The 25,544-nt window shown below is 54.0% G+C and overlaps 2 protein-coding genes across 2 annotated transcripts; one reads left to right on the top strand and one right to left on the bottom strand.

Annotated features, from left to right (window-relative positions):
- The first annotated feature begins 409 nt into the window (after nucleotides 1-409).
- Nucleotides 410-9,443, top strand: ICMT (isoprenylcysteine carboxyl methyltransferase). Its single transcript, XM_058552762.1, has 5 exons — nucleotides 410-624; nucleotides 1,457-1,545; nucleotides 2,744-2,913; nucleotides 3,670-3,887; nucleotides 5,981-9,443. The coding sequence occupies exons 1-5, from the start codon at nucleotides 430-432 to the stop codon at nucleotides 6,161-6,163; spliced, it is 855 nt and encodes a 284-aa protein (XP_058408745.1). The 5' UTR covers nucleotides 410-429; the 3' UTR covers nucleotides 6,164-9,443.
- RNF207 (ring finger protein 207) lies at nucleotides 9,438-23,034 on the bottom strand. Its single transcript, XM_058552763.1, has 17 exons — nucleotides 22,635-23,034; nucleotides 21,833-21,965; nucleotides 20,497-20,641; nucleotides 20,337-20,418; nucleotides 20,187-20,262; nucleotides 19,981-20,106; nucleotides 19,484-19,530; nucleotides 19,138-19,210; nucleotides 18,984-19,052; nucleotides 18,473-18,541; nucleotides 18,296-18,393; nucleotides 17,329-17,515; nucleotides 16,968-17,153; nucleotides 16,644-16,695; nucleotides 16,206-16,323; nucleotides 11,916-11,996; nucleotides 9,438-11,005 (listed from the first exon to the last, which is right to left on the bottom strand). The coding sequence occupies exons 1-17, from the start codon at nucleotides 22,823-22,825 to the stop codon at nucleotides 10,834-10,836; spliced, it is 1,905 nt and encodes a 634-aa protein (XP_058408746.1). The 5' UTR covers nucleotides 22,826-23,034; the 3' UTR covers nucleotides 9,438-10,833.
- Between the last annotated feature and the right edge of the window lie 2,510 nt (nucleotides 23,035-25,544).

Raw genomic sequence — 25,544 nt, 5'->3', positions numbered from 1 at the left:
TCGGGGAGGACCGCGCGGGGCTGTCCCAGGGGGTCGTGGCTTCAGATTGCACATGCTTTCTCCGGACAGGGACATTCTGGAGTTTGGGGCCGACTTCCGGCAGACGCCGGCGTTGACTTCTCGGCCCGGGACCCAGGTGCCCCGCGGCCCCGCCCCGCCCGCCACTCGGCCTGGGTCAAACGGTCCCGGGGGGCCGGCAGGGCGGGGCCGCGGGGCCGGCAGGGCGGGGCCGCGGGGCGGGGCGCTCCCGCCAAATTCGGGCCCCAGCCCCGCGGCGCGGCGGTATCGCGAGAGCTCGCGGGCTGCGCGCAGCTCCGGGCAGCTGCCCTTCCTGGTCGGCGTCGGCGGCGCAGTGCGCAGGCGCGGCGGGCGGGTTTCCCAGGGCTGCCGCCGGCGCTGCCGCCGCCTGCTTGTCCGCCGCCCTGCGCCATGGCGGGCTGCGCGGCGCGGGCTCCGCCGGGCTCCGAGGCGCGCCTCAGCCTCGCCACCTTCCTGCTGGGCGCCTCGGTGCTCGCGCTGCCGCTGCTCACGCGCGCCGGCCTGCAGGGCCGCACCGCGCTGGCGCTCTACGTGGCCGGGCTCAACGCGCTGCTGCTGCTGCTCTACCGGCCGCCGCGCTACCAGGTGCGGGCCTGGCGGGGGCCGGGGCGGGGGCCGGGGGCATTGGGCGCTGCGCGTGGCACCTTGCCGCCGGGGTCGGGGTCGGGGTCGGCCCGGAGAAGGGCCCGCAAGAGGAGCTGCCTCCCCGGGCGTGTTGTGTAGCCGCGAGTTCAGGTGGCAGGAGGGACCCCGCTTCTCCAGGGTCGGGGGACGTGGGGCGCGGGCCCCCTCCACCCGGCGGAGTGGGTGGGAAATTGCAGTTGGTGCGGTTCAGCAGCTGCGGCAGATGCGCTGGGATGGGGAATGAGCGAGCCCACGAGTTCTTTTATGTAATTTAAGGTGTGGAGACCTACCTGCTGCCAAGTCTGAGGTCAAAGGCCCCGCAGTTACGTGGAGGGGGCTGGGCGCAGAGTCCCGGGTGCCCGGACCAGATTGGCTGTATGGACTTGGGAGAAGCCGGCCAATTAACTAGGTTCACGCAGTTTTCCCACAGTCCTGAGTAAAAATATCAATAACAATAATAGTAATGGCAGCTAAAACTTATGTAGCGCTTACTCTTACGTACTTTACATGGACAATCCTCACAGCAATCCTAAAAGGTAGGTAGTATTATTATGCCCATTGTGTAGGTGGGGAAACCGGAGGTCCAGAGAGGTTAAGTAACTTCCCCAAGGCCACACAGCCAGAGAGGAGTGGGCTTGGGATTTGAACCCAGGCAGCCCTGCTTCACCCTCTTAACCTCTGAGCAAATGGGCTCTACGTGCTTGCCTGTGGCCTACTTATCCCAGGGAGTAGGATGTTTGCTCCTGCAGCCCAGAACAGCCGAGTGACTGAGACTCTTTCGGGTCCGTTTCAGATAGCCATCCGGGCTTGTTTCCTTGGCTTTGTGTTCGGCTGCGGCATGCTGCTAAGTTTTAGCCAGTCTTCCTGGAATCACTTTGGCTGGTAAGTACTTTGGGAATAATGGTTTTGAGGCAAGGATGGGCGGATCGGAGGGTCAGTAGTGATATTTCCTCATCCCTGACTGGCTGAAGGCTGTTTAGGGTTCCGTGGAATTGAGTTTTCTAGCTTCCACCTAGATCCCCGAATCTTGGATCTCGTGCCCATTGGTTGCTTCTGTTGCAGGCAGAAAGAGGTCGCCCTGGCACCCTCCTGACAGGTGCCCTCCTCAGTGATGTGACGAGCCCTTCCCGGAAAGGGTATAGGTCCTCTGTGACAGGATGGGGCAAGGCTCTGGCTCGTCTTCACGGGCCTTTTCCGTCTCTGATTTCTGTTAGGTAACATCTAGTGCATCCCCCACGGTCAATGTAGGATTTTTCCGTACACTATGATTTCAGTCCCTTGAGCCTTCTAGTCCCTGACCTGGATATGAACCAGTGACTTCAAGGTAAAAAGCTTTATCTCCTATTATCAATACCCTGAGCCATCGAATCCTTCTTTGCTGGAATTATTTCAGTTTTGTTGAATTTTTGTATTCAGCATACATCACTGCTTTATTTTGATATTTTTCTCCTTTATGTTTTATTGTGTGTAGTGTCATTTATTTATTTATTTATTTCTATTTTTTTTTTTTTGTGAGGAAGATCAGCCCTGAGCTAACATCCATGCCAGTCCTCCTCTTTTTGCTGAGGAAGACCAGCCCAGAGCTAACATCTATTGCCAATCCTCCTCCTTTTTCTCCCCAAAGCCCCAGTAGATAGTTGTATGTCATAGTTGCCCATCCTTCTAGTTGCTGTATGTGGGACGCGGCCTCAGCGTGGCCGGAGAAGTGGTGCGTCGGTGCGCGCCCAGGATCCGAACCCGGGCCACCAGTAGTGGAGCACGCATACCCAACCACTAAGCAACGGGGCCAGCCCCCTGTAGTGTCATTTTTAAAAGGCTGAAGGGGGCATAATGCCTTCCTAACCTATGTTTGTTTGTTTTGCCTGTGACATTCAAAAAATGTAGTTCCTTTCAACCCCACTTTCTGCAAACCTGAGGGAGTCATGCTACATGGGTCCCTGATGTCCACTCTGACAGGTGACAATAGGACCTTGTTATAGAACTCAGGGACAGTTCAGCAGGCCCAAATCCGTACTGTAACTTGTGGCTAACTTGATTCTCTTGCACCAGCTTACATCTCTGTCTTTTTGTTTTTAAATAGGTACATGTGCTCCCTGTCATTATTCCACTATTCTGAATACTTAGTCACAGCGGTCAACAATCCCAAAAGTCTGTCCTTGGATTCCTTTCTCCTGAATCACAGTCTGGAGTATACAGTAGCTGCTCTTTCTTCTTGGATAGAGTTCACACTTGAAAATATCTTTTGGCCAGGTCAGTGTCCTTCTGGAGAGGAGAAGGGTGTCTTCCACTTGGGCCTGAGGACAGTGACGTGGGTTCGCCTCTCAGGTGTAATCTCCCTGGGACCTCTATCCCCACTAAGCTCTTTATAAAGGACGAGCTCGGCTTGTGAATTCCATTTCTGGATTTTGAATCAAGAATGTGTTGACCTTTTGCTTTAAACCTTGCATAACGTAGTGAACCATCTGATATGAAGTCCCAGCCTTTGATAGTCCTAATTTTACAGTCAGAGGAGACTTGGATCTGTTCGTTTTCTGTGACTTAAGAAATGTCATGTGAAGATTTTATTAGCATAAACCTCTGCATCTGGAATCTACTCTCAGGTTGAACTTTCCACAGCAAGTTAAATAAAATGTGTGGTTCCGAGGATTCAGTAAAGGGCCAAGGCAGGAAACACTGGATCCTTCTCTGCTTCACTAAGCTGTGCTTGTGCCCAAGTGAAGGATGGGAGCGTGTGGCTGGGGGACGTGGGCTGAGAGCCCATCAGCTGTGCCATGATGCTCTAATTGGGTTGTTGGCACTTTAAAGTCAACGGATGAACAGCACAACTTAGGGGAATGTGTTTTGCTTATAATTAACGTTTTAATGCGATGACAAATGCTAAATGCCCACTAGTATGTTTTCTAGTGTTCCTATCTTTGGAAAAGCGGGTTAAGTTTAGTATTCGAAGGGGGAACTCTAGAGTCCAGTGTCTCCATTTCCCATGTGTCACCAATGTCTCTCCTGCAGAACTGAAGCAGATCACGTGGCTCAGCGCCACGGGGCTGCTGATGGTGGTCTTTGGAGAATGTCTGAGGAAAGCGGCAATGTTTACAGCGGGTTCCAATTTCAACCACGTGGTGCAGAATGAAAAATCAGAAACCCATACTCTGGTGACAAGCGGAGTGTACGCTTGGTTCCGGCATCCTTCTTACGTTGGGTGGTTTTACTGGAGTATCGGAACCCAGGTATAGTATCAGATACGGCACTGGTCTCCTTTACATTTTTTTTACTTGTTTTTAGTTGACATATAATTCACATATCATAAAATTCACCATTTCAGAGTGTACAATTCATTGGGTTTTAGTGTATTCACAAGGTTGTTGGTCCTCTTTAAATAGGTACATGTGCTCCGCCATGTTTCAAGTGATAATAAAGGTCAAAAGAACTGATTTAGTCCGTAACCTTTTTTACTATATACCTAAAATCTGGGCGTCCTAAACTTGTAAACTCGGTGATTTTGGGTGCTGTCACCCCATCTGCCATATCCTTCTCTGCCTCTGTAACTTAGATTGGGAGCACCCCAGTCGGGTGAGGAGAGATGGGGCTTTGGGGACAGCCCTCTGCCACACAAGTGGTGGCTTAGCTGATTTTCAGCTAAACCTAATACTAAACCTAAATGTGTTAAGTTTAATGTGAGCTACAAAGGTTTGGTCTGTCTCGGGCTGCAGACCAAGCCTTGTTTCTTGCCCATTGTCTCTTGTATCTCTTCTCTTAGTCCTAGAAGGACTTGGCCAGAGAATGTGAGTAGTGCTTAGAAAACTCGTCACCTCTTTGGGAAGATCCAGTCTAGGCCCCCAGGTGTCCCATCCGCAGTGCGTGGTCCATGGGGACTCTCTGGTGACCCCCCAATGGTGGAGTAGGGCCAGGTTTTACCACATAGTATTTATTTTAAAACTTGCTTTTCTGAAACTTAAGATTCCCGTATTAACAATCATTCCTTGGGAACACATCCATTATAGTTGAAGCATGTAATTTGCCATAAATGCTAACTATATACCTAAGTGCTCTAGAACTAAAGAGTTTTTCATACTTCTTTGATTGTAGATCCTTTTACACTGACCCAGCATACACCTGTAAAAGTGGAACAAGTCTTTCCTGGAACAATACTTAGCCTTACTGTATACAAAACACTCTATTTTCTTATTATTAATTGTAATGCTGTTTATGATGCACTAAATTGGTTTCATGGCTCAGTAATGGGTTGTGGCCTCCATTGGGAAGGCCAGCTACAGGGCATGCCGAGAAGCTGCCCGCGTCTGCCAGCTGAGGGCACAGGCTCTGGGGTCGCTGACCGGGCCCGTCCTGGCTCTCACATTGGCTACTTGGCTTCCCTTTTCTCATGCATTAAGCGGGGACAGCAGCACCACCTCAGAAGTTTGCTGTGGGGTTGAGTGGCTTATTGTTATAAAGGGCTTAGCATATGCTAAGCACACGGTAAGCGCTCCATAAACAGTGGAGAGAATCAGGAGTCGGGTGCGTGTGCCTGCTTCTCTTGGTGGAAGTCACCCACCTGGGGAGGACACGTGTCTGGAGGGGTCACTCAGAATGGGCAGGGGTGGTTAGTGGAAGCTTTCCTGAGAGCTGGGTGATACTCTTGGCCTGGAAGGACTGTTTGGGATGGATCAGTGGGCAAGATGTTCCTAAAAGTGGAACTACCACGACTAAGGAGTAAGAGGCAATCAAAGTGTATACAGCGGTGGGCAGGGGGCTGGAAGAGGCGAGCCGAGGCACTGCTTTTCCAGGCTTAGACGTTGGAGCTTTCTGAGCAGGGCAGTGATTTGATGAAAGAAGTGATTTGGGAAGCTCAGTTAAGTATCAGTGTATCGGGTACAGGGCCAGGCTGTGGGAGGCCAGGGCAGGGGACCAGGCAGCTGTGAGGGGGAGGGAGGTGCTGGGCTGGGAGCCAAGTGGGAAGGCAGTGTGCATGGAATGGTCGTTCACACATGGAGGTGGGAGGAGGAGGAGCCGTCACCCCAAACTGAGGGTTGAAATCCAAGAGGTAGATCTTTTCTTTTAATTTTTAGATATCTCTCAGGTAAGAGGAACAGCAGAGGGCATGAAAGAAAGCTACAGTGACGAGTGTTGAGTTCTCATGTGAAAGTGATGGTGTGATTTCAGTTAATGGCGCCCTGGTCCTGACTCTCAAAGACCCTAACAGTGTTTCGAGAGTCCCTTGGGCCGTTGGCAGGAAGTCCTCTGTGGGTTTGAGAGAAGCAGATGCTGTGGTTCACGGTGTCAGATCACCCTGACCCTGATCAACTCGTGTTCCTTCTCTCAGGTGATGCTGTGCAATCCCATCTGCGGCGTCGGCTACGCTCTAACAGTGTGGCGATTCTTCCGCGATCGGACAGAAGAAGAGGAAATCTCACTGATTCACTTTTTTGGAGACGAGTACCTGGAGTATAAGAAGCGGGTGCCCACAGGCCTGCCTTTTATAAAGGGGGTCAAGGTGGAGCTATGACACGGCAGGGGCCGAGGGGCCTCCCACTCTGTGCAGCCCAGGACAGAACTGCCTCCGGTCGGCCACTCTGCAGAATGGATTTTCTTAATCATTTTATATGTCACCAGTTACTCTTCTGGAATATCACTCAAGACCGAATGGTCAGAAGGCCTTAGGACCAAAGGACCCCCCCGGAGCAGTCTGTTCTTGGGCTGAGTTGAGGTAGGATGTAGATTAAGGATGGACAAGAGCAAATAACAGCAATACCCAACAGTGCCCCTCCAGAGTGCCCTGGTGAGAGCCCAGGCCACGCTCGACCCCCACGAGGCCACAGTGCATGTGGGTTGTGACCAAGACCCCTCGGGAGAGGGGGCTCACTCAGCACGATGAGTAAGGCTTCTGCGGCAGGACAAGGGGTGTGGGCGTCAGTGCTTATTAGCATTAGGAATACATGCAAAATCTTAACCGGAAAACATGACAGCACAGCTTTAACCTCCTTATTTCTGTCCTTGAGTGCATGAGCATCTATAGAATTTTAAAGACACTTCCTTATAAAGCACTTTGGCTCCTCCTATATTTAATCGTATTTACATATCTATTTTTTATAAATAACAGTATAAATTCAAAGGGGACTCGTGGTGTTAATAGTCCCAATTTTTATTTGGCAGAAAGGAAGCATGGATACCTCCAGGTGATTTGGCTAAGTGGCTTTGTGTCACCAGGGCACCCCAGGTCAGGGAGACCGTGGGCCTCTGTGGCTTTCCGGGGTCTCCCAAGAGGGTGCTGTTATCAGTGACAGGCATGTCAAAGATGTGTCATTTTTCCTTTATCCAAGAAATGCTTACTGAACGCCTGTTCTGTGCAAGGCATTGTTTAAACATTGAGAAATACTGCTCTCCATTTATTTGGGATTTTATTGTTATTTTACCATAGCTTATATATTTTTGTGTCCAATTTAAATCTATTAACTATTGATTTCTATGTTCTCAAAATTCCATCGTCCTAATGCCATTTCAAACTGTCTTTTCCAAAAGGGTTTGAGAGTATATACAACTACAAAATTCAAGCAAGTTGACTTATGAAGGTCTTAAATAGAGCAAATAATCTCAACTGAGATTTAGTCAGTATTTCTGTTTTTCAAGTTTGGAGAAAGTGATTGGCTTTATGAGTCAAACATAGAAGCTTTAAGGCCCTGGTTTAATTCTGGACTAGATAAGAACTTGTTCTCAGTGGGAAATCCTTCCGTGCAGTTCTGTAGTGGCACTAACGAAGTCGGCGGCAGCCCCCGCTGGAGTGCTGCTCTGCTGCCACGCCATGCCTTGCCACGCGGCTTTCGAGGAGCCACTTAACCTTTCTGTGCCTAGACCTCCCCATCTGTAAAATGGGGTGAATACCACCTACCTCACAGGGTGTTGTGAAGACTTAGAAGAACAATGTCAGACATTTTTAATACTTAGAGAGACGACATCAATGAAATCTATACTGTATAAGAGCTACACAAAAATGGACACTTGGTTCACTGTACCAGATACCAGAAATGTGTGTTCAAAAGAGCATTTTACCAACTCAAAATATTACTTATTTCTAGATTTCATGGCCTAATTAATTTTTTTGTTATTATATATACCAAAGAGTTCACAGGTTCTTGGATTACTGGTATGACACTTGCTGGTGTGAGAACTAGACAGACTCCACTCTTGGCCCTCACAAGGGTCTCGAAGTCAGACTCTGGCCAAGGCAGCTGCTGGAGCCCCTGACAGCAGGTTCCCCTGGTGGGGACGCTCCCAGGCGAGACGTCAGCATGCACTTGCTCTGTTTGGGAACTTGAGTTGAATCAGTTCTAAACTTGTTCTCCAGACCACACTCCACACTTAGCGAAGTAAACTCCACTTGGTAGGACTGCAAGTGGAGGAGGGTGTAGCTGGGGTCTTGGCAGCTGTCCCCAGCTCTTTGAGGGAAAGTTCTTTCTTGCTTCATCTAGCAGGATTGGACCCAACTTTCATTCCCACTGGGGGTCATGAAGTTGTCTTTTTAACAGATGGAGAGCAGCTAATGATGGCCCCTGGCTTGGTGGACGGTAAGACTGAAGGTGTTGGCATTTGATCTCTTCTTCCTCCACCTGCCGGGTTCAGAAAGCCCACCTTCCTGCCAGGCCTGAGCTCAGAGGGTAGGCCTTAGTGTTTGCAGCGAGATGCTGCTTGACATTGTATTCTGCTCTGCTTTAAAGAGCAGTTCCGTGGGCGGGGGTAGTGAAAGAACATTCCCACCCTAATTTATAATCCCAGGGCAGAAGTCAGCAATTACTTAGAGATAAAAGATGAACTACTTAGGGGCAGGATTTGGCAAGTGATTGACTTTCATCTAGTACTGAGATCTTCAGGTTATTTTTAACTTTATAAATTTAGCAGTGAGCGTACACGGCAGAGAATCAGGTTAATGAGGTACAGGCTTTTTGGGTATTCCCGAAAGCTTTTGGGTAAAGGCCACATCACCAGTTCCCTCAAATTAAGAAACCGTCAGGAGATTTCTTTTTCCATTGCAGGTTTTAAAGTGGAGATTCTTAAGTGGAAAATAAGCACTGCACAGAACAAAGCTACTTTGAAGCAGTATAAAATGAAACATTTTATGAGAATTTGCAGGCTGTGGCTGAGAATGGCAGTTTACAAAAAAGGTAGTGAGTGGGGTGAGCCTGGCAGAAAGCAAAAGGCAGCATACCCCACCTTCCCTCCACTGGTATAAACTGCTTCTTGAACGTAAATTGTAACCTTTATTAATCCTTCCCGTTTATTTAACGCTCTGGGCGATCAGCATACTCGGGGAAGTATCCCAACACATTGTGTTCATAGATTAGGCTCAGGGGGGTCTCGGCCCCAGCTCGTTTTGGTAGCAGCCCCTCCGTGATAGGTACAGTAAACCACTGTCCCTCTTTGCACTTTCTTACTGCCTCACATAGCGGTGATCTCCCACCGTGTTTTGCTTCTGTAGTGAGCTGGCGAGGTTAGGCAGCCTCGACCTCTCCAGTGTGGTGGGAGAGGCTTGTTCTCCGTGCCCCGCTGTGCAAGCTTGTGCCCACTGTGCAAGCTTGATGCCTTGTCCTGGGCTCGGAAGGCGGGCCATCAGGAGTGGTCCCTAGCGCTTGCTCCCAAGGAAGCTGTCCCATAGCTAGGAGAGTAACTTAATGGAGTAATTCTACTCTTCTTTTTACATGCAGAAATGTTGATTTAAATATTTTAAATTGGATTTTTTTTCATGAATACTGATTATCCTTTCCAATTCTTAAATAAAACTGTACTTGATTTCACTATGAACAATAGTGTGATTGTGTGGGGTGTAGAAACTCTAAGGTCATGTCACTTCCGGCTAAGAAATGTCCAGAACCTACAGCATAAGACCAGAGGTATTTGCCTACTCAATTCAGTTCTGAATTCCTGCCTCTAACCAGTCTGTAATGACAAGTTCCTCCTGCCCTTCAGGCTCCCATGGAAGTGTGTGATGCTGGAATGGGCACGTCAATGCTCAGAAACAGCAGGTGCAGAGGCGTTGGCTGTTGGGGTGACTGGTGCATGAGTGTATTGACATGCAGGCCTACCTGGCACATACAAGTCATTTGCTGTTTGAACCACCAAATCAAGCTGATATTTGCTGAAAATGTGACTATCTGGACATCATTTTGCCTCCCAAACTTTATTTTTTTAATTTTTTTTGCTGAGGAAGATTAGCCCTGAGCTAACATCTGTGCCCATCTTCCTCTATTTTGTATATATGGGGTGCCACCACAGCATGGCTTGACGAGCGGTGTGTAGGTCCGCACCCAGGATTCGAACCTGTGAGCCCGGGGCCGCTGAAATAGAGCACATGAACTTAACCACTACGCGACCGGGCCGTTCCCTGCCTCCCAAACTTTAAATCTTAGGTCATTCAGGTAAATGTTCCTTCTCAAGCATTTATTATTAAGTCCCACTTGATAAACAGGGTACTGTGTAGGAATGGAAAACTAGAGAAAAGTTGCTGCTGAATTGCGCTTTACTCAGTAGAAGGTGAACATGGGAGAGGACAGCAGTCTGGGAAAGCAGTGGAGAGGCTGTCATGGTGACCGTCTCCTGCCATGCACATGCCAGCTGCGGCTCCTCTGCTTTCCGTGCTCAGCCCTTGCTGTAAAGAGAGAAAAGCTGGAGCGAAGGTTTTTCCCTTTTGCTGAGTGAGTACTCAGATTACTGGGTGGAACTTTCCAGCAGCGCCCGACTAACAGTGGGGCTGTGATTTGGGGAAACTGGGTTCCCGTGAGGCAGGGCAGGTGCTGCACGTGGTGGGGTCTTGTTACCTAGGATTCAGACCGGCACACCCTGCAAGGAGCACGCCCACCCGGCACAGAACACTAGGGAGACGCTGGACGGGCGAGGGGCTTGAGGCTGGATGTTCGCTCATTTAACACTTTCCACGTGGACAGGGATGGCGTCCCAAGTCACTGTGATGAGGACCAAGACTTCATGCCATGTCAACATAGGGAACGCGAAGCTTAGCCCAAGCCAAAGAATCTGACATTGGATGTGTCAGAGAGGTTCTGGGTTTTACTGCTGATAAATGACTACCCTTTAAAGACATAGTCATGATGAGAACAACCTTCTCTTAAATGTCCTGGTCTCGATGTGCATGCTGTAAAACGCCTAACCCCCTGGGACCAGTCCCACTTGCTAAGTGGGGCGCTCTCTCCGTGTGGGGACGTCGCCCCCATTTCTCGGTTTCGGTCTATGAGGATCTTTATTTTTCAGTGGAGGCTCTTCTGTGAGGCTGTTCGGAGTCCGGCTGTTTCCTCTAGGCTCTGAGGTCTTCTCTCTCTTGTCCATGACACTTACGGGATCATTCCTAAAGGAACACTTGAACATGAGCTCTTCTGTTTCGCTCCCCCATTTCACTGTACCCCAGCACTAAAATCCAAATTTCCAAATTTGGAAACCCTTTCTGGAAGGCGCCAGTGGTGACCACATCTTCAGACCCAGAACTGTATCCTCTTCTGAAGGATTCTTACCTTGTTTCTGATGACTTTTAGTTGCCAAAACATCAGCAGTTCACGCTATTTCAGCAGCTTGTGGTGACAACAAGCTTTGAATTGACACTCCCCTGAGCATCCGAGCTAAGCTAAGCGGGGTGCCAGGGAGGGTGGGACTAATTTCTGCTCCGTCACCAACTACTTGTGACTCTGGACAGCAGCAGGCCTCCCCACGCCCTCTAGGCTCTCCCAGCTGACTTCCTACCACTCCATTCTCCGCCCCGTGACTAACACATTTTGCTGAGAGCAAAATACTCCAGGATCAGCCTGTGACAGTGACGTATCTGTTAATGCACATTCCTTTCTTCCTCCGGCAAGTATTTTGGCAAACACTGTGGCTCTGATGAATAGTAATGCTCTCACCAAGAAATACCCCTCAGTCCCCGTTGCCCACAAAAGTGTGCTGGGTCACTTGGTGGAAGTGCCTGTGAGACCGTGTGCAGCGCCTGCAGCTCTCGGGGGTGTAAGCGGTGCAGGCAGCAACCGTGGCATCTGCAGTCACAGAATGTGGGTCCTGTCTATCAGAGTCACATCTGTCATCTGTGAAGTCACCGTCCAGATTAAGAACCTCTCCGACCTGGTATTTTACAAATTGAGGCCCAGCTGAGGCTGCAGAGCTGCTCAGCAGGACCAAAGGGAAAGGAAAACGCGGGGTCTGGCTTTGTCATTGTATCCCTCTCTGAGACTAAGTTGTTTGCCCGCTGGGGTTGGAAGGACTTGACTCACCTGGCCTGGGTCTCGCCACTCACGCTGCTGTCATACATGTTTTGGGGATGCTCTGACCGTTCATCCCCGGGCGCCAGAAACCTATGCCGGAGAAAGCAGTTACCAGGAGTCTTGAAGGAGCAGAGCCAGCCCACTGCATGTCTTTCAGCTCACTGTTGGCACAAAAACCAAACTGAGGCACACACTCAAGGGCCCGCCCAGGGCTTTGGTCCTCACATATTTGCTGAGGGCTGGCGACTCGCCAGGGCCGGGGTGCAGTAGTGGACAAGAGAGGCCAGGGCCAGCTACGTTCTGGTTGAGGAGACATGCCAAGGCTGGGAAGGAGGCACAGCAGGGCCAGGCAGTGGGGAATGCCAGTGAACAGAGCTTTAATAGGGTGGTTGACATTCAAGATGAGACCTGAATAATGAAGATCCACTGGACAATCTGAAGCAAGAACATTCCAGGCAGAGGCCCAGAAGTTTGGGTGCTAGTCCAGCTTCTTTGAGAACTGAACGGCCATCGTGACTGGGGTGTGGTCATGGTCAGAGGTAGGCAGGGAAGGTCCCGAAAGGGCTCTCCAGCCCCGGTGTGACGGGAAGTAGAGACTTTAAAAAGACTGCTGGCTGTGTGACATGCTGGAGAGGCTGGGGGGGTGGGAGAGGTAACAATGATGGCTTGGATTAGGGGCAGCAGTGGAGACAAAGTGGGTGGACTGAGGCAGAGTCAAGTCAACAAAACTGGGGATGGGTTGGAAATGGGCTGAGGGAAAGAAAGGAATCCAGGATCTCCCCTGGGGATTTTACTTGAGCACCCATGTGACTGGGATGCCATTTACTGAGGTGAAGCGGGAGTAGCATGTTCGGGGGAGGACACTGAGTTCTGCTGGCCATTGTGGGATTTGAAGTGCCTGTGAGACATCCAAGCAGAGACCCCCAGGAGGGGGCAGTGGTGATGTGTCTGGAGCTCGGGACAGTCTGTGCTAGGGAGAGGGATTAGGGGTCGTCTGCGTCATGATGGGGTTTTAAACCAGGGGACAGGATGAAGCCCCTTAAGGAGAGGGGTTAGGATGAGAATAAGGCCTAGGACTGAGCCCTGGGGAAAAGTGACTCTTGGGCATTGAGCCGAGGAGCAGAGCTGGCCAAAGGGACTAGGAAGGAATGGCTGGAGAGGCAGGAGGGGAACCAGAGGGCGGGGTGTCTCAGCAGCAAGAGATGAGCATGGTGAGATGGTGGATAGTCCACGCTCACGAGTGCTGGTGAGAGGCCAAGGGATGAGGCCGAAACGTTGCTGATGATGGGAACCAGAGCAGATTTGGGGGATGGGTGGGCTCAGGTGGGTGGGTGGGGTTGGAGTGGGTTGCCAGCAGTAGGAGGGGAGGAAGCAGAGGTGGCAACTCCAGACACCTGGAAAGAGGGGCCTCCTCACCCCGAATCTCCAGGAGCTGGGCTCCTTTCCGTTTGCTGAAACTGACTGCAGAGGGGATTTGCCCGCAGAGCCGTGGCTCTGCCAGCATGTTGCCCCTTGCAGACACGCAGGAGCGCATGACTTGAAGCCAGCTTCTCACGGAAGCAGAGCACGCAGAGGGAAAGCGTGCAAATGATAAGAGCACAGCTTAGCATGTGCACTGACGAGCTGGGCAGGCGGCACCCAGAACGTCACCTCCACCCAGAGGCCCCCCAGGATAGTCACCATCCCGACTGCTAACACCAGAGGACAGTTCTGCCTGATTTTGAGGTTTTATGAATGGAATCACACAGTATTTGCAGTAAACTACTTTGAATGTCAGCCAAGGAGGAAACACTGCAGCTAGTCGTGGGTAGACGGGGCTTTGATCAAAACTGTGCAAAGGTATGCTAGGTTTAACCTCTTAGTGTGACATGTTAAAATAGTCACTTAAAAGGGGGCTTGGCTGTTCTGGACATATGGTGACTGCACACACACACACTCTAATTTTCCTTCTTCTCAAAACTCACTAAAACTAGTAAAGAGACCAAAACAACAAGGGGAAAACACCTCTCCAGATTAAGAACAGGAAAAGATAACACCAAAATTTTTGGAGCTGGAGAGCATGCGGATGAGTGGTAACTAATGTGGCAGATCTGAGAAATCTGAGTTCCAAGCAGACAGCGGGACAAGCTGAGGCCCAACCCAGTTCACACCACAGAATCCTCAGGTGCCCAGGAACTGGCGCCTTGCCTCTGCCACAGGGAGGGTGGGACTGAAATAGGACAGTGACAGTCAAGATCCCTACTGCCCTCCCCACCCCACAGAAGTCTGAAGAGAGTCTCTGAGAGGGTCCAACCCACAGGTGAGAACTCCTGAAAACCACAAAATCAGGTGTGCGTGCAAATGCTCCACACAGTGACCTTCCAGGAAGGAAACTGAGAGAAGACCCATAACTGACACTGGGGCATTCCAAAAAACAGCAAACAAAACCCCTGCCCCCCAGGTCCCCTACAGTGAAGCACCACCCAGGTGCTCAGAGCTTCCAGTTGGCTCCCCTCCCCCCAAATCCTAATATGAGCAGATACTCAAAGATTTCCCGACATCTGAGAAGAGCTTTAACATGGAAGATAGAAACCTAAGCAAACAAAAAGTAACTTGGAGGAAACAGCCTTCAGGGAGAAGGAAACTTAAAAAACAGAAACAAGAAAACACCTGTCAGCCTCAGAGGGGGAGATACTGTGTCCATGAAACAAGAGAATGCTGTATAAAAAGAACAGGGTACAAAAAAGAGCTCCTGGAAAATCAAAATAATTAAAATTTTATGGGCCGGCCCCGTGGCTTAGCGGTTAAGTGCACATGCTCTGCTACTGGCGGCCTGGGTTCGGATCCCGGGCACGCACTGACGCACCGCTTGTCCGGCTATGCTGAGGCCGCGTCCCACATACAGCAACTGGAAGGATGTGCAGCTATGACATACAACTATCTACTGGGGCTTTGGGGGAAAAAAAGGAGGAGGATTGGCAATAGATGTTAGCTCAGAGCCAGTCTTCCTCAGCAAAAATGAGGAGGATTAGCACGGATGTTAGCTCAGGGCTGATCTTCCTCACAAAATAAATAAATAAATAATAAAATTTTAAAAGGTCCTGGAAATTAAAAACAAAAATTTTAAAAAGAGCTTTTGGAAATTTTCTTCAAAAATAAAGAACTCAATAGAAGGGTTGGAAGATAAGTGAGGAAATCTCCCAGATATAGCAAAAATACAAAGAAATGGAAAACAGGACAGAAAAAAGGGAAGGTAACCAGAGGGCCAGCCCAGGAGAACCAAAATCCAATAATAAGAATTCCAGAAAAAGATCAACTAACTAGTTCAAAAAGAAATAGGCTCAAATCGAAGGACGTGAATTTCCAGATTGAAAGGACTCATCAGTACCCAACCTAATGGGTGGAAATAGACCATCACCAATGTGAAATTTCAGAACACTGGGAGCAGAGAAGATTCCACAAGCTTCTAAAGAGAATAAGTAGGTCACATTACAAGGAATCGGAATGCCTTCAGACTTTTCAAAGACGACCTTGGAAGCTAGAAGACAATAGAGCAATGCCTTCAAAGGAAAATCATTTCCAATCTAGAATTCGATACCCAGCAATGCTATCAGTCAAGTGTGAAGGCAGAATAAAGACATTTCAGGCTTGTGCCAGCCTGAATGTACCTCCTACGCACCCTTTCTCAAGGAGCTACTGGGAGATGGACTCTACCAAACCATGAAAGAGGGAACGTGGGATATAGGAAAGAAGAGATCCCAGACAGGAGCCCAGCAAATGGAGCCCCCAGGAGGGTGGTGGAAGGAGAGCCCAGGCTGGCCACTGTGCACCAGACCTACAGAGCAACCAGCCCACCCTGGGGACCAGTGACTTGAGAGACAGGGACACTGAGGACCTGCCACCAAAATCCCTCTGCCTCTGTAACACCTTTGATGCCCAAGTATGGTGCTGAGAGCCTGCTCCAGGTTCTTGTCTAGACTTGGCTTAGCCATATGCTGAGGGAGTTCTGCTCTCTCCTCCATGTCCTGCTGCCTGGATCAGCTAAGGACCCTCATTACATCCCCAAGAAGTACCTTCTGCTTTGACCTACTCCAGGGGGTTAGAGGTGGGTGATTGTGTGCCTAGAAGCAGAAACTCAGAGCAGCCCACTCGCACTATGTTTTTGCAGATGTCCACCACCTGGTCCACCCAGATGCCTGATTAAAGCTCTTATGACCTGGCCTGCTGACTTCCCTGAAAGGGGCTCTTCCAAATGTGTGGCACCTTTCCCACACACATTCTGAAGTGCCTTGGCTCCCCTGGGAACACCCCTCATCTCACCTGGGCTCCAGCCGCTCCTTCACCTTGGCAATGGAATGCACATAGGGCGTGATCTGCTTGGTGATGGTGGTCAGGTAGGCATTCTCCTGCTTCAGCTGGAGAAGGTCATGGAGCTGGGCTGTGGGGGTCAAGGCTAGAGTGTTGGGTCTTGTTGGCTTCAGATTCTTACTCTCAAACCTCACACCTAAATATCCCAACTATTTCACTGATTACCTCTTTCATTAAAGAACAAGGTAAGACTTGTGAGGGCATTCTACTTACTGAATCCTGACCTCAGATGCATCGTTTTGGGGCCAGTTAGCATCTGTGAGGCAAGGTCAAGAGCTAAGGGGAGGAGCATGGGGGTTGGTATCTGGTTAGTGGGTAACTGATTCCTGCCCCTGCTACACGTGCGTTAGCTCTGGGACAGGGGTGCACCCAGCAGCAGCTGCCTGGGACCTTCATAAATCTCCTGCTCGTTAGCCACCCGCTGGCAGGATTCCTCCCAAATCTGAAAGAGAAAGTAAGTTGGATGTCACATGTGGTGAGTTGGAACTTCCATCCGTGGCATTTCCATTCTCTATCTACTCAGAGCCGTACAGCACACCCAGCCAGTTCACGTGGTTCCAGGCGGCAAAGACCCAGGTTCTAGAGCCTGCCGCACGAGGGCCTCATGGGGCATGAGGCCAAGGTTCTCCTTCTCCCGCTCCCTGTCTTGGAGTGGCCCATGCATATGCTGACAGGTGGGGGTGCAGGGGAGTTAGGCGTCTCGGGAGGGGCTACCTCCTGAAAGACTGCTCTCATCCCCTCCACGGAAGCGTACTCCGAGGCGATCTGCGCGTCCACCTGCAGGGACTTGTGCAGGATGTCTCCCATGATCTCGGCCTTGATGAGCGAGTGGTGCTTGGTGAGGTCCCGGTGTAACTCCTGTACCTGGTCCTTCAGGTTCTGCATCTCCACCTGCAGGCGCTGCGCAGAGAGACCGTGTGAGTGCCTGTGGTTCCTGCAGGCTGTGTCCACTGTCGGGGACTCGGTGGAGGGATGGCTTTCAGGCCGGGTGGCCAGGACTAGATTAGACCATCGCTGCACCTTGGTGAGGATGGGTTGGGGCCTTTCCCAGACCGCAGGTCCCTGGCCCCCTCACCCGGTAGGAGTCCTCATAGTGGCGGCAGTGTTCCGTGAAGGGTGTATCCTCGCCCTCGGCCAGCAGCACCTTGGTGCTGATGGACCGGTGCAGTGTGGGCTTTTGGACCGGTGACTTCAACATCTGTCCCACCGGGGAAGGGCAGCTGGGACCCATCAGCACCTTGGGGCCCGAGCCCCCTGCTAGCCTGAGGAGAGAGCCAGTGTGGATGCAGATGTGGGGGGCTGGGAGGGTCTGCCCCCACCCCTAGAGCCTCCCAGGGCTCTTTAGCCCTCAACCTGGACACACATTAGAACCCCGTGGGAGCCCTGCAAAAGCCAGGTGCAAGGCCGATGCAAGGCCACACCCAAGCCCAGTGACATCAGCATGGTATTTTAAAAAATCCCCAGGGTGATGTCAGTGTTCAGACGAGTCCATCAGGATGTCATCAGGGGCTAGTCCCGAGTAAACGGTATGTTCACTGACAGACGCTGGACCTTGCAAGTTGGGCCTGATGCCAAGTCTCCCTTGACTGGGGGACTGGGGCCCTCGGCACACATATCCAGCTTAGGCATTTCTTCCCATTCCTCCGGGGTCTCTGGCTCCCCACACTAGGGCCTGGAAGTCAGGCACCACCCCAAGCTGCCCCTTCCCTTCCGTCCTCAGGCGCCCCAGCCTGGTAGCCAAGGCTGCAGTGGCGGTTGGGGGCAGCCCCCGCGTCCTCTCGGTCTTCCCGCGGCAGGCTCCGCTCCAGGTCTGCCACGGGCTTCTCATCTGAGGCGGCCCCGACGGCTGTTTCCCGGCTGGGCGGACTCGCCCTCCCGCGTGGCCCTTGTCAGTGCCCAGACACTGCGCTGGGAGCTCGGTGAGCCGGGGAGAGCGGCGCTCGGCCTTTCCCGGCCACTCTGCGGCCCCCCACCCTGATGGGGACCTTGTGCCATCCCCATCCCCCCGTCCTGGCGGCGGGGAGGGCGCCCCCGCTGCTCACGTGTTGGTGCCGGCCCCGGCACCCGCTGCCCGGCGCGGCCCCAGCAGCAGCAGCGGCTCCAGGCAGCGCGCGAACTCGGCGCGGTGGTCGCTGGTGATCTGGGGGGCGGGACGCGGTCGTGAGGCGGCCTCCAGGCCCCGCGGACCCCGCCCCCGGCCCACTGGCGCGCCCTCGCACCTTGCTGCTCTGCGCCGGCCGGAGGCGATGCGGCCGCGTGACGACGCCCTGCAGCCTCTCCATCAGCTCCTGCGGCGCGGGGGAGGGCGCTCAGGCGGCGGAAGGTGGTGGTGACAGTGAGGGGGGAGGCCCGAGGGCAAGCCTGTCTTTGGCACTTTACCTGATGTCCGTTGGGGGCTCCAACCCTTCCCTGAGACTGGTCCGGAACCCCACACCACCCCCGCCCCCAAATCCACAGGCAAGCTTGGGGTGGCCGGACTCCAGTAGACACTCTGCACGTTGGGGGTGTGGAGGCATATGTTCCCTTCCAGGCTTGCTGTCTTTTTAAAAGGGACTCAGCTTGCCCCTTAAGGGTTTGTGGATGATGGCATGGAGGAGGGGAAAGTAAGCCCAGGGACCCCTGGACCAGCCTCCAGGTGACAGACTGCCAAGCTCTGAGATGGCGGTCTCTGCTGTGCAGGGTGGGCTCCTGGTGGGGAGGGGAGACCCCGCAGGAGCTGGGGGGACTCACGTAGCCCAGGTCCAGGAACTCGGCCTTGTTGGCCAAGCTGAGGAAGGAGGAGCAAATGACCAGGTGAACCTGTGGGAGGGACACTGCTCAGTGCCTGGCCCGGGGAGGGGCCCTGGGGCCAGGTGCCCAGCTCTGCATCCCCAGCTCCCCTTACCTGGAGGGTGGGCAGCAGAGTGGCCAAGTGGGAGAGCTGCTCCTTGAAGGCCTTGTCCTTCTCTGCGTACTGGCTGGGGGAGGGGCAGCCAGCCTCATCTCCAAGGGGAGGGCTGCCCACCCCCACCCAGGGGGGGCCTCAGAACTGGGTGGTTCCATCTCCCCACCAGCTTTGTGTATCCTTCTCTGTCATCCTTCTGTGAGCCCTGAGCCACTCTGCCCTCCTCACCAGGTGGACACCTGGATGTCTTGCTCCCCAGGGTGGGGCAGGGCCTGGCCAAGCCCAGGCTATGAGCTAGGTATATGGATGCCAAGGAGCAGCGGGTGGAGACCCCGCCACCACTCACCTCTGCACAGCCTGCAGCAGCAGCACTTTCCTCTCTGCCAATTTGTCCTGGGAGAGACAGTCTGCTACTGCCTGAGCATCCCAGCCCTGCCACCTCCCAGCACTCTCCTACTCCCCTGGGCCCCAGCCACACAGCTGCTTAGGCTGGCTCTCTCTCCAGCCTACCTGCCCTGCTACCAGAGCCAGAGGGCTTCCTTGCTGCATCCTGCTGCTTGAGAGCCCTATGCCCTCACCTTAAATGTCACCTCCTGGGGGAAGTCTTCCTTGACCGCCCCACCCCCAGCAGCAGCCTAGGGCAGGCCCTGGCTCCCCCTCTGGAACTCTCCCCAAAACTGATGAAGTAACTCCTGAAGTAGCTCAATGCTTTGGTTCAATGCTTGCCACCCTGCTACACTGAAACTCCACGAGGGCTCCCTGGGCCTGCGCTTTGTCATGGGCACGGCTCATGGCTGATGAGGATGCTCAGCCTATGGCTGTCTGGTTCCCCCTACCCCTCACCTGCATGCTGCCGAAGAGGGCGTGGATGGCAGCCTCCTCTTCCGCTGCGCTGCGTCGCACCTCCTCCACCATGGCCTGCAGCAGCGTGATGGCTTCCCGTGTGGCCGTCTGCAGGGCCTTCACGGCCTGGGGAGCGGGCTGCCTCAGGCTTGTGAACGCGCTGGTCCCCGACCCCGGACCCAGTGCACCGGACACTCCACACTCACCAGCACCGCCTGCTCCAGCCGCTCGCAGCCCTGCACGTAGGCCGACTCGAGATCCACACAGTGGGCCCGGCTCTCCCTGCCAGGAGCCTGCGAGTGAGCCTCGCTCCCGGGCGCCCCCTGGCCCGCTCACCTCCCACTCCCTCTACCCACCCCTGCATGTCCCGGAAGCAGCAGATGCACAGCAGCGACTTCTTGTCGGTGGAGAACATGATGTAGGGCTCCGCGTGCAGCGCTGGGGCGAAGGCGGCGGTGAGGGCTCCGGGCAGTGCCCACCGGCGGCCCGGGCTCCCACCCCGCACACCGCACTCACTGCACTTCTGGAGCACGTCGCGGCTGCGCTGGCCCAGGGCCACGATGTCGTGGCGCGCAAACATGCGTGCCCGGTGCGTCTCGTCACGGCAGCGCGCGCACAGCGGCTGCCCGCACGTGTTGCAGAAGTACGTGGTCTCCGCATCCTGCAGACAGAGCTCCGGGTCAGCCCGCCAGTGGGTTGGGGCGTCTGAGCCCGACCACCGCCCGCACGGGAACTGCAGCCTCCGCGTGTCACTGTGCGCCTCAGTCCTAGCCTGGGGTAGGTGCGCGGCCAAATGCAGCCCTTTCATGTAATCCTGACGCAGTGCTGTAATATACCCAGTTTACAAATGGGGACACCAAGGCTCAGAGAGTAGTAGGTAAGTAGGTCCAGTAAGGGACAAGAACCCGAATGGGCTTGGGGAGGCCATTACACGGGGTAGGAGGGAGGGCAGAAGCTGCATTTGCAAAACATTTTACCTACAACAAAAATGTGTGTGTGTAAAGATTTCTCCCTCCCCCCAGGCACCCTCAATAGTAACCAAATAGCAGTGTCCACCTTGGCCATCTGGAGTCAAAACTTGGCTGGGAGGGGAAAGAGAATGAGGGCCTGCAGGTTCCCTTCCCCAGGCCGGACCCAGGGCCAAGAGTCCAGGGCTCAGGCTGCAGCAGTGGCACTGACCCCAGCAACGGCTGTGAAAGCACAGACCCCAGCTCCGTACTTCAGCATTCAAGGCCATTTCCTCTCTGCTCTCCCTGCCTCCTGCTGGTCTTTCTGTACTCTGGGTCACACCTGCCAGCACTTGCCCAGCACACCCTGAGCTTTTGCTCCTCCAGGGCTGTCCTTCTGGGACTCGGATTACCCCGTCCAGCCTCCATAGGCCAGAGTCCCGTGTGCCCTTCACAGCTCAGCCTGAAGCCCAGACTCTGCTTCTTGGCTTTCCCAGACTCGGGGAGAGACAACAGCATGCTGTCCTCCCTTCCCCTTTGGGCTGTAGGTAGCTGTGAGCAGAGGGCCCTCAAGGACCGGCCCAGGCATGTGCACTGGAATGCCCTTCTTATGCTAGTTCACAACTCCACCCTGAGCTGGGACCAGTAAGCGCACCCCAAATTTAATGGCTTTAACCTCTGCCATCATCTGGCTATTGGCTCAAGTCACTTGTTCTGGACCTCAGTCTCCCACCTGTAAAATGGGGCCCACATTTGGGATCCAGGATGCCTTAGAGAGGTGCTGGAGAATCCACTGATGGATAATCCCCTGAGGACATGTTGGGCACACACTGCCAGCATCAGGACCATGCAGCCTTGCACCCTCGCCGCCTCCCACACCCCCCCCCCCCGCCAGGCGCCCCTGCCTGCTTGCTGCACTCCAGGTCGCAGTTGGCACAGCACACCACCTCCATGCCATCCCCTGAGCCGTCCACCAGGAACTGCAGCAGCCGATCCACAGGGGGGAGCCCGCTGGGGCCCTTCAGCACCGTCTGGTGTCTGCGGAGAAGCTGCAGCCAAGATCCAGATGCCCCTTCCCCATGGCTCCCTACCTCCATTCCCACCCCCCACATTCCAGGCTGGGACTAAAAATAGGGTGGGAGGTGGGGTGCCTGCAAGTCTGGCATCTGCTATAAATATTTCAGCCGGTGCTCATTCTGACCCTGTCCCTCTCCCTGCCCAGTCCCAGGTGAATCCTGGGAGGCCATGGTTGGTGACCCCTGGTGTCAAAGGCAGAAGCCTCCCCTCAACCCCTTCTCACTGCATTGGGCAAACTTAGAGCCACTTCGGTAACCTGCTTATGTTGACCTAAGACTTCAGGGACCCTGAAGTGAGTTACAGGGAGAATCCTGATGCTGTCCTAGGATCCCGTACTCCAGCAGCTCTGAGTCTTGCAACTAGGCATGTGATCTAGCCCTGCCCTTGCCAGCTGACCTTCTCTGGGAGGCCTTGGGTCCCTAACCCCAGGCCTCAGTTGACCTAATCTGGAAAATGGGCAAGAGCCTGCACGTTCTCCCGCGGAGAGGTACGCTCTGGGTGCAGCTTCTCCAGCCGCCTCTGCCAGGAGTCAGAGCCTTGCTCTCCCTGCGCTTAGGTCCCAGCCGAGGTGGTGCCCATCTCCCCTCCTGGTTGGGGGCGGGGGTTCTGTTGGGGCTTGGAGGCACTCACTGGCACAGCGGGCAGGCGAGGCGGCCGTCGGTGGCGCGGCCGCGCAGGCAGCCGGCACAGAAGTCGTGGAAGCAGTCCAGCAGGCACGGGCGCTCGTACTGCGCGTGGCACAGCGGGCACACAAGCGGGTGGCCGCTCGCGGCGTCCAGGGCGCCCGGGCCCTCCAGGGGCGCGAAGATAGCTCCCGACATCTGCGGGGACAGCGCAGGAAGGCGGCGGGGCGGGCACGGTGCAGGGGCCCGTCCGCGGAGCCCGCGCCAGCTCCCGCGGCTCCCGGCCCCGCGCCGGCTCCCTCCTACCTATCCGGCCTGGACCCGACGGGGCGTCCAGCGGTCATGGAGCGAGGAGCAGCTGGGGCCCAGTGCTGGGGTCCGGAGCGCCAGGCGCAGAGTATGGCCAGAGTATGGCCCTGTGCCCGCCCTCCCAGTCTCTCCTGCACCCCCAGGTGGCCCCTGAAGGTCAGGCCGCTTCCTGCCCAACGCCCAGCCTCCCCCTGCCTCCACCTCTCCCACCTCCCCTCACTCCCACCGCAGGAATTCCCCTCCCGGTGTCCTCTGGGTGACCCGCAGGCGACACCCATTCCGCGCCGGGCGCTCTGCCCGCGGCTCCGGCCACTGCCACTCCGCCCCCCGCCCGGGAGAAGAGGAGAAGGGGAGGCCGTACCTGCAAAGGATGGCGCCCAGGATCCGAGGCTCCGACCAGACCCCGCCCGGGACGACAGTGCCCGGAGCACGGAGCCGCGGGAGCGCCGCGCAGAGTGGGGACCCGAGGACCTTGGCTGTGGGCTCCTCAGGGGTGCAGGGGCCCCCTGGCTAGGTCAGGTCTCTCCCGCCAGACTGGGACTGGGACAGGAATGGGTCTGCACGGCCCCATTTCCTCGACGGCCAATTGGGGGCGCCAGAGAGCAGCGGACGCCCCTCCGCAGACACCTCAGTGTTTGAGAGAGCGCAGGAGAGGGCTTCAATCCTTGGCCTGCCTTGGCTGGTTGGGGGCTCTCAGGCAAGTTACTGACCTCTTAGAGCCTCAGCACCTGGGTAAACAAGGCAGACCCCCGGTGATGGGGTGAGACTTCAAAGGAATAACGCAGGTGAAGTGAAATGCACATCCTAGGTTCCAAATATTTGAGGCCCCCACCCCTATCACCAGCCCAGTTCCCAAAAAAGAGGTAGGTTTGGGTGGGCTAGTGTTAAACTAGGCTCTGAGCCTTTCCAGCAGGGCGCCTCTGCAGTTCTTGGCCTAGCGAGTGCTTGTTTATCCCAGTGTTATTTTCCCCAGAGTGCCCTCTTTCCCTAGGCCAAAGTTATCTGGAGTGTCATCCTGAGCTCCAGGAAAGCAGCCCCTGTCTCTGGCTCTCTTGCAATCACAGAGTCAAGCCCAGAGCCTGACCCACAGAAGGTGCTCAATAAAGTTGTACTAATTAGTTAGAAAAAACTTGGAGATAATATTTGAGCTGGGTTTTGAAGGACGAGTAGGAGTTTGCCAGGGGGAAGACAGAAATTGAATTCTAGGCAGAAACTACCTGTTCTTTTAAGGGTCCTCCCTAGCTCTGGGTCCATTTGTGCTCTAAGTCATAATAACTGTAATAACAATGGCGGGCTGGCCCTGTGGCTTGGCGGTTAAGTGCGTGCGCTCCGCTACTGGTGGCCTGGGTTTGGATCCCAGGCGCGCACCGACGCACCGCTTCTCCGGCCATGCTGAGGCTGCGCCCCACATACAGCAACTAGAAGGATGTGCAACTATGACATACAACTATCTACTGGGGCTTTCGGGAAAAATAAAAAAAGGAGGAGGATTGGCAATAGATGTTAGCTCAGAGCTGGTCTTCCTCAGCAAAAAGGAGGAGGATTAGCACGGATGTTAGCTCAGGGCTGATCCCACTCACAAAAAAAAAAAAAATGAGCTTTAAAAAAAAAAGAACTTAAAAAAACAATGGCTAATGTTTATGGGCCAAGGAACTAATGAAAGTTTTTTTACTCGTATTAACTCATCTAATCCTGACAACAGCCTTAGGTGGTAGACAACATTAACCTAGTAAGTGGTAGACTGGTACACACAACTGGGTGAGTGCTTTAGACATGAACTGCATTACTTTCCCTCTCCAGGGGCAGTAGGAGGTGCATGTTGGTTCCTGATACTCAGGCTTATTTAATCCATCCATTCCTGTCTTCGTCTATTCGAGTAGTATTTACTGAGCATCTGCCATGGGCCGTACACAGAGAAGGGAACACACCAGCAAGGTTAACCAAGTACACAAATGAAGGAGTACAATAAAGGCAGACTGCATTAAAAGCTCCGAAGTAGGGGCCCGCCCCGTGGCGGAGCGGTTAAGTGCGCGCTCTCCGCTGCTGGCGGCCCGGGTTCAGATCCCAGTGCGCACTGACTCACCGCTGGTCAGGTCATGCTGTGGCGGCATTCCACATAAAGTGGAGGAAGATGGGCACGGATGTTAGCCAGGGCCAGTCTTCCTTGGTAAAAAAGAGGAGGATTGGCATGGATTTTAGCTCAGGGCTGATCTTCCTCACACACACACACACACACACAAAAAGCTCCGAAGAAAATAATCAGGATGATCTGATGGAGGGCAGCTGAGGGCACACTCATGGGCAGAGAGGGGCACTGAACCTGAGACCTTGGAGGACGAGAAGAAATCAGACACAAGAAAAGCCAGCAAGAGCTCAAAGCAGAGGGAACAGCAAGTACAATGCACCAGAAGTTGGGATAAATTTAGAGGAAAGAAAAGGAGAGCAGTGTGGGTGGAGATGGAGGGACTCAGGGTCAGGGTGGGGCTTCAGGATGGAGAGGTGAGTGAGGGGAGGGGTGTGGGGAGGAGGACGGGAGGCGAGAGTGGGTGGTGGGGGTGAGGATGGTCTACTTGATGCTCTAGATTAGAGATGTCAAGGAGGCCACTGG

The sequence above is a fragment of the Diceros bicornis genome, chromosome 13 (assembly GCF_020826845.1).
Source record: "Diceros bicornis minor isolate mBicDic1 chromosome 13, mDicBic1.mat.cur, whole genome shotgun sequence".
Taxonomy (NCBI): Eukaryota; Metazoa; Chordata; class Mammalia; order Perissodactyla; family Rhinocerotidae; genus Diceros; species Diceros bicornis.
Note: the sequence above shows the minus strand (reverse complement) of the source record. Positions and strands in the feature narration are given on the sequence as shown.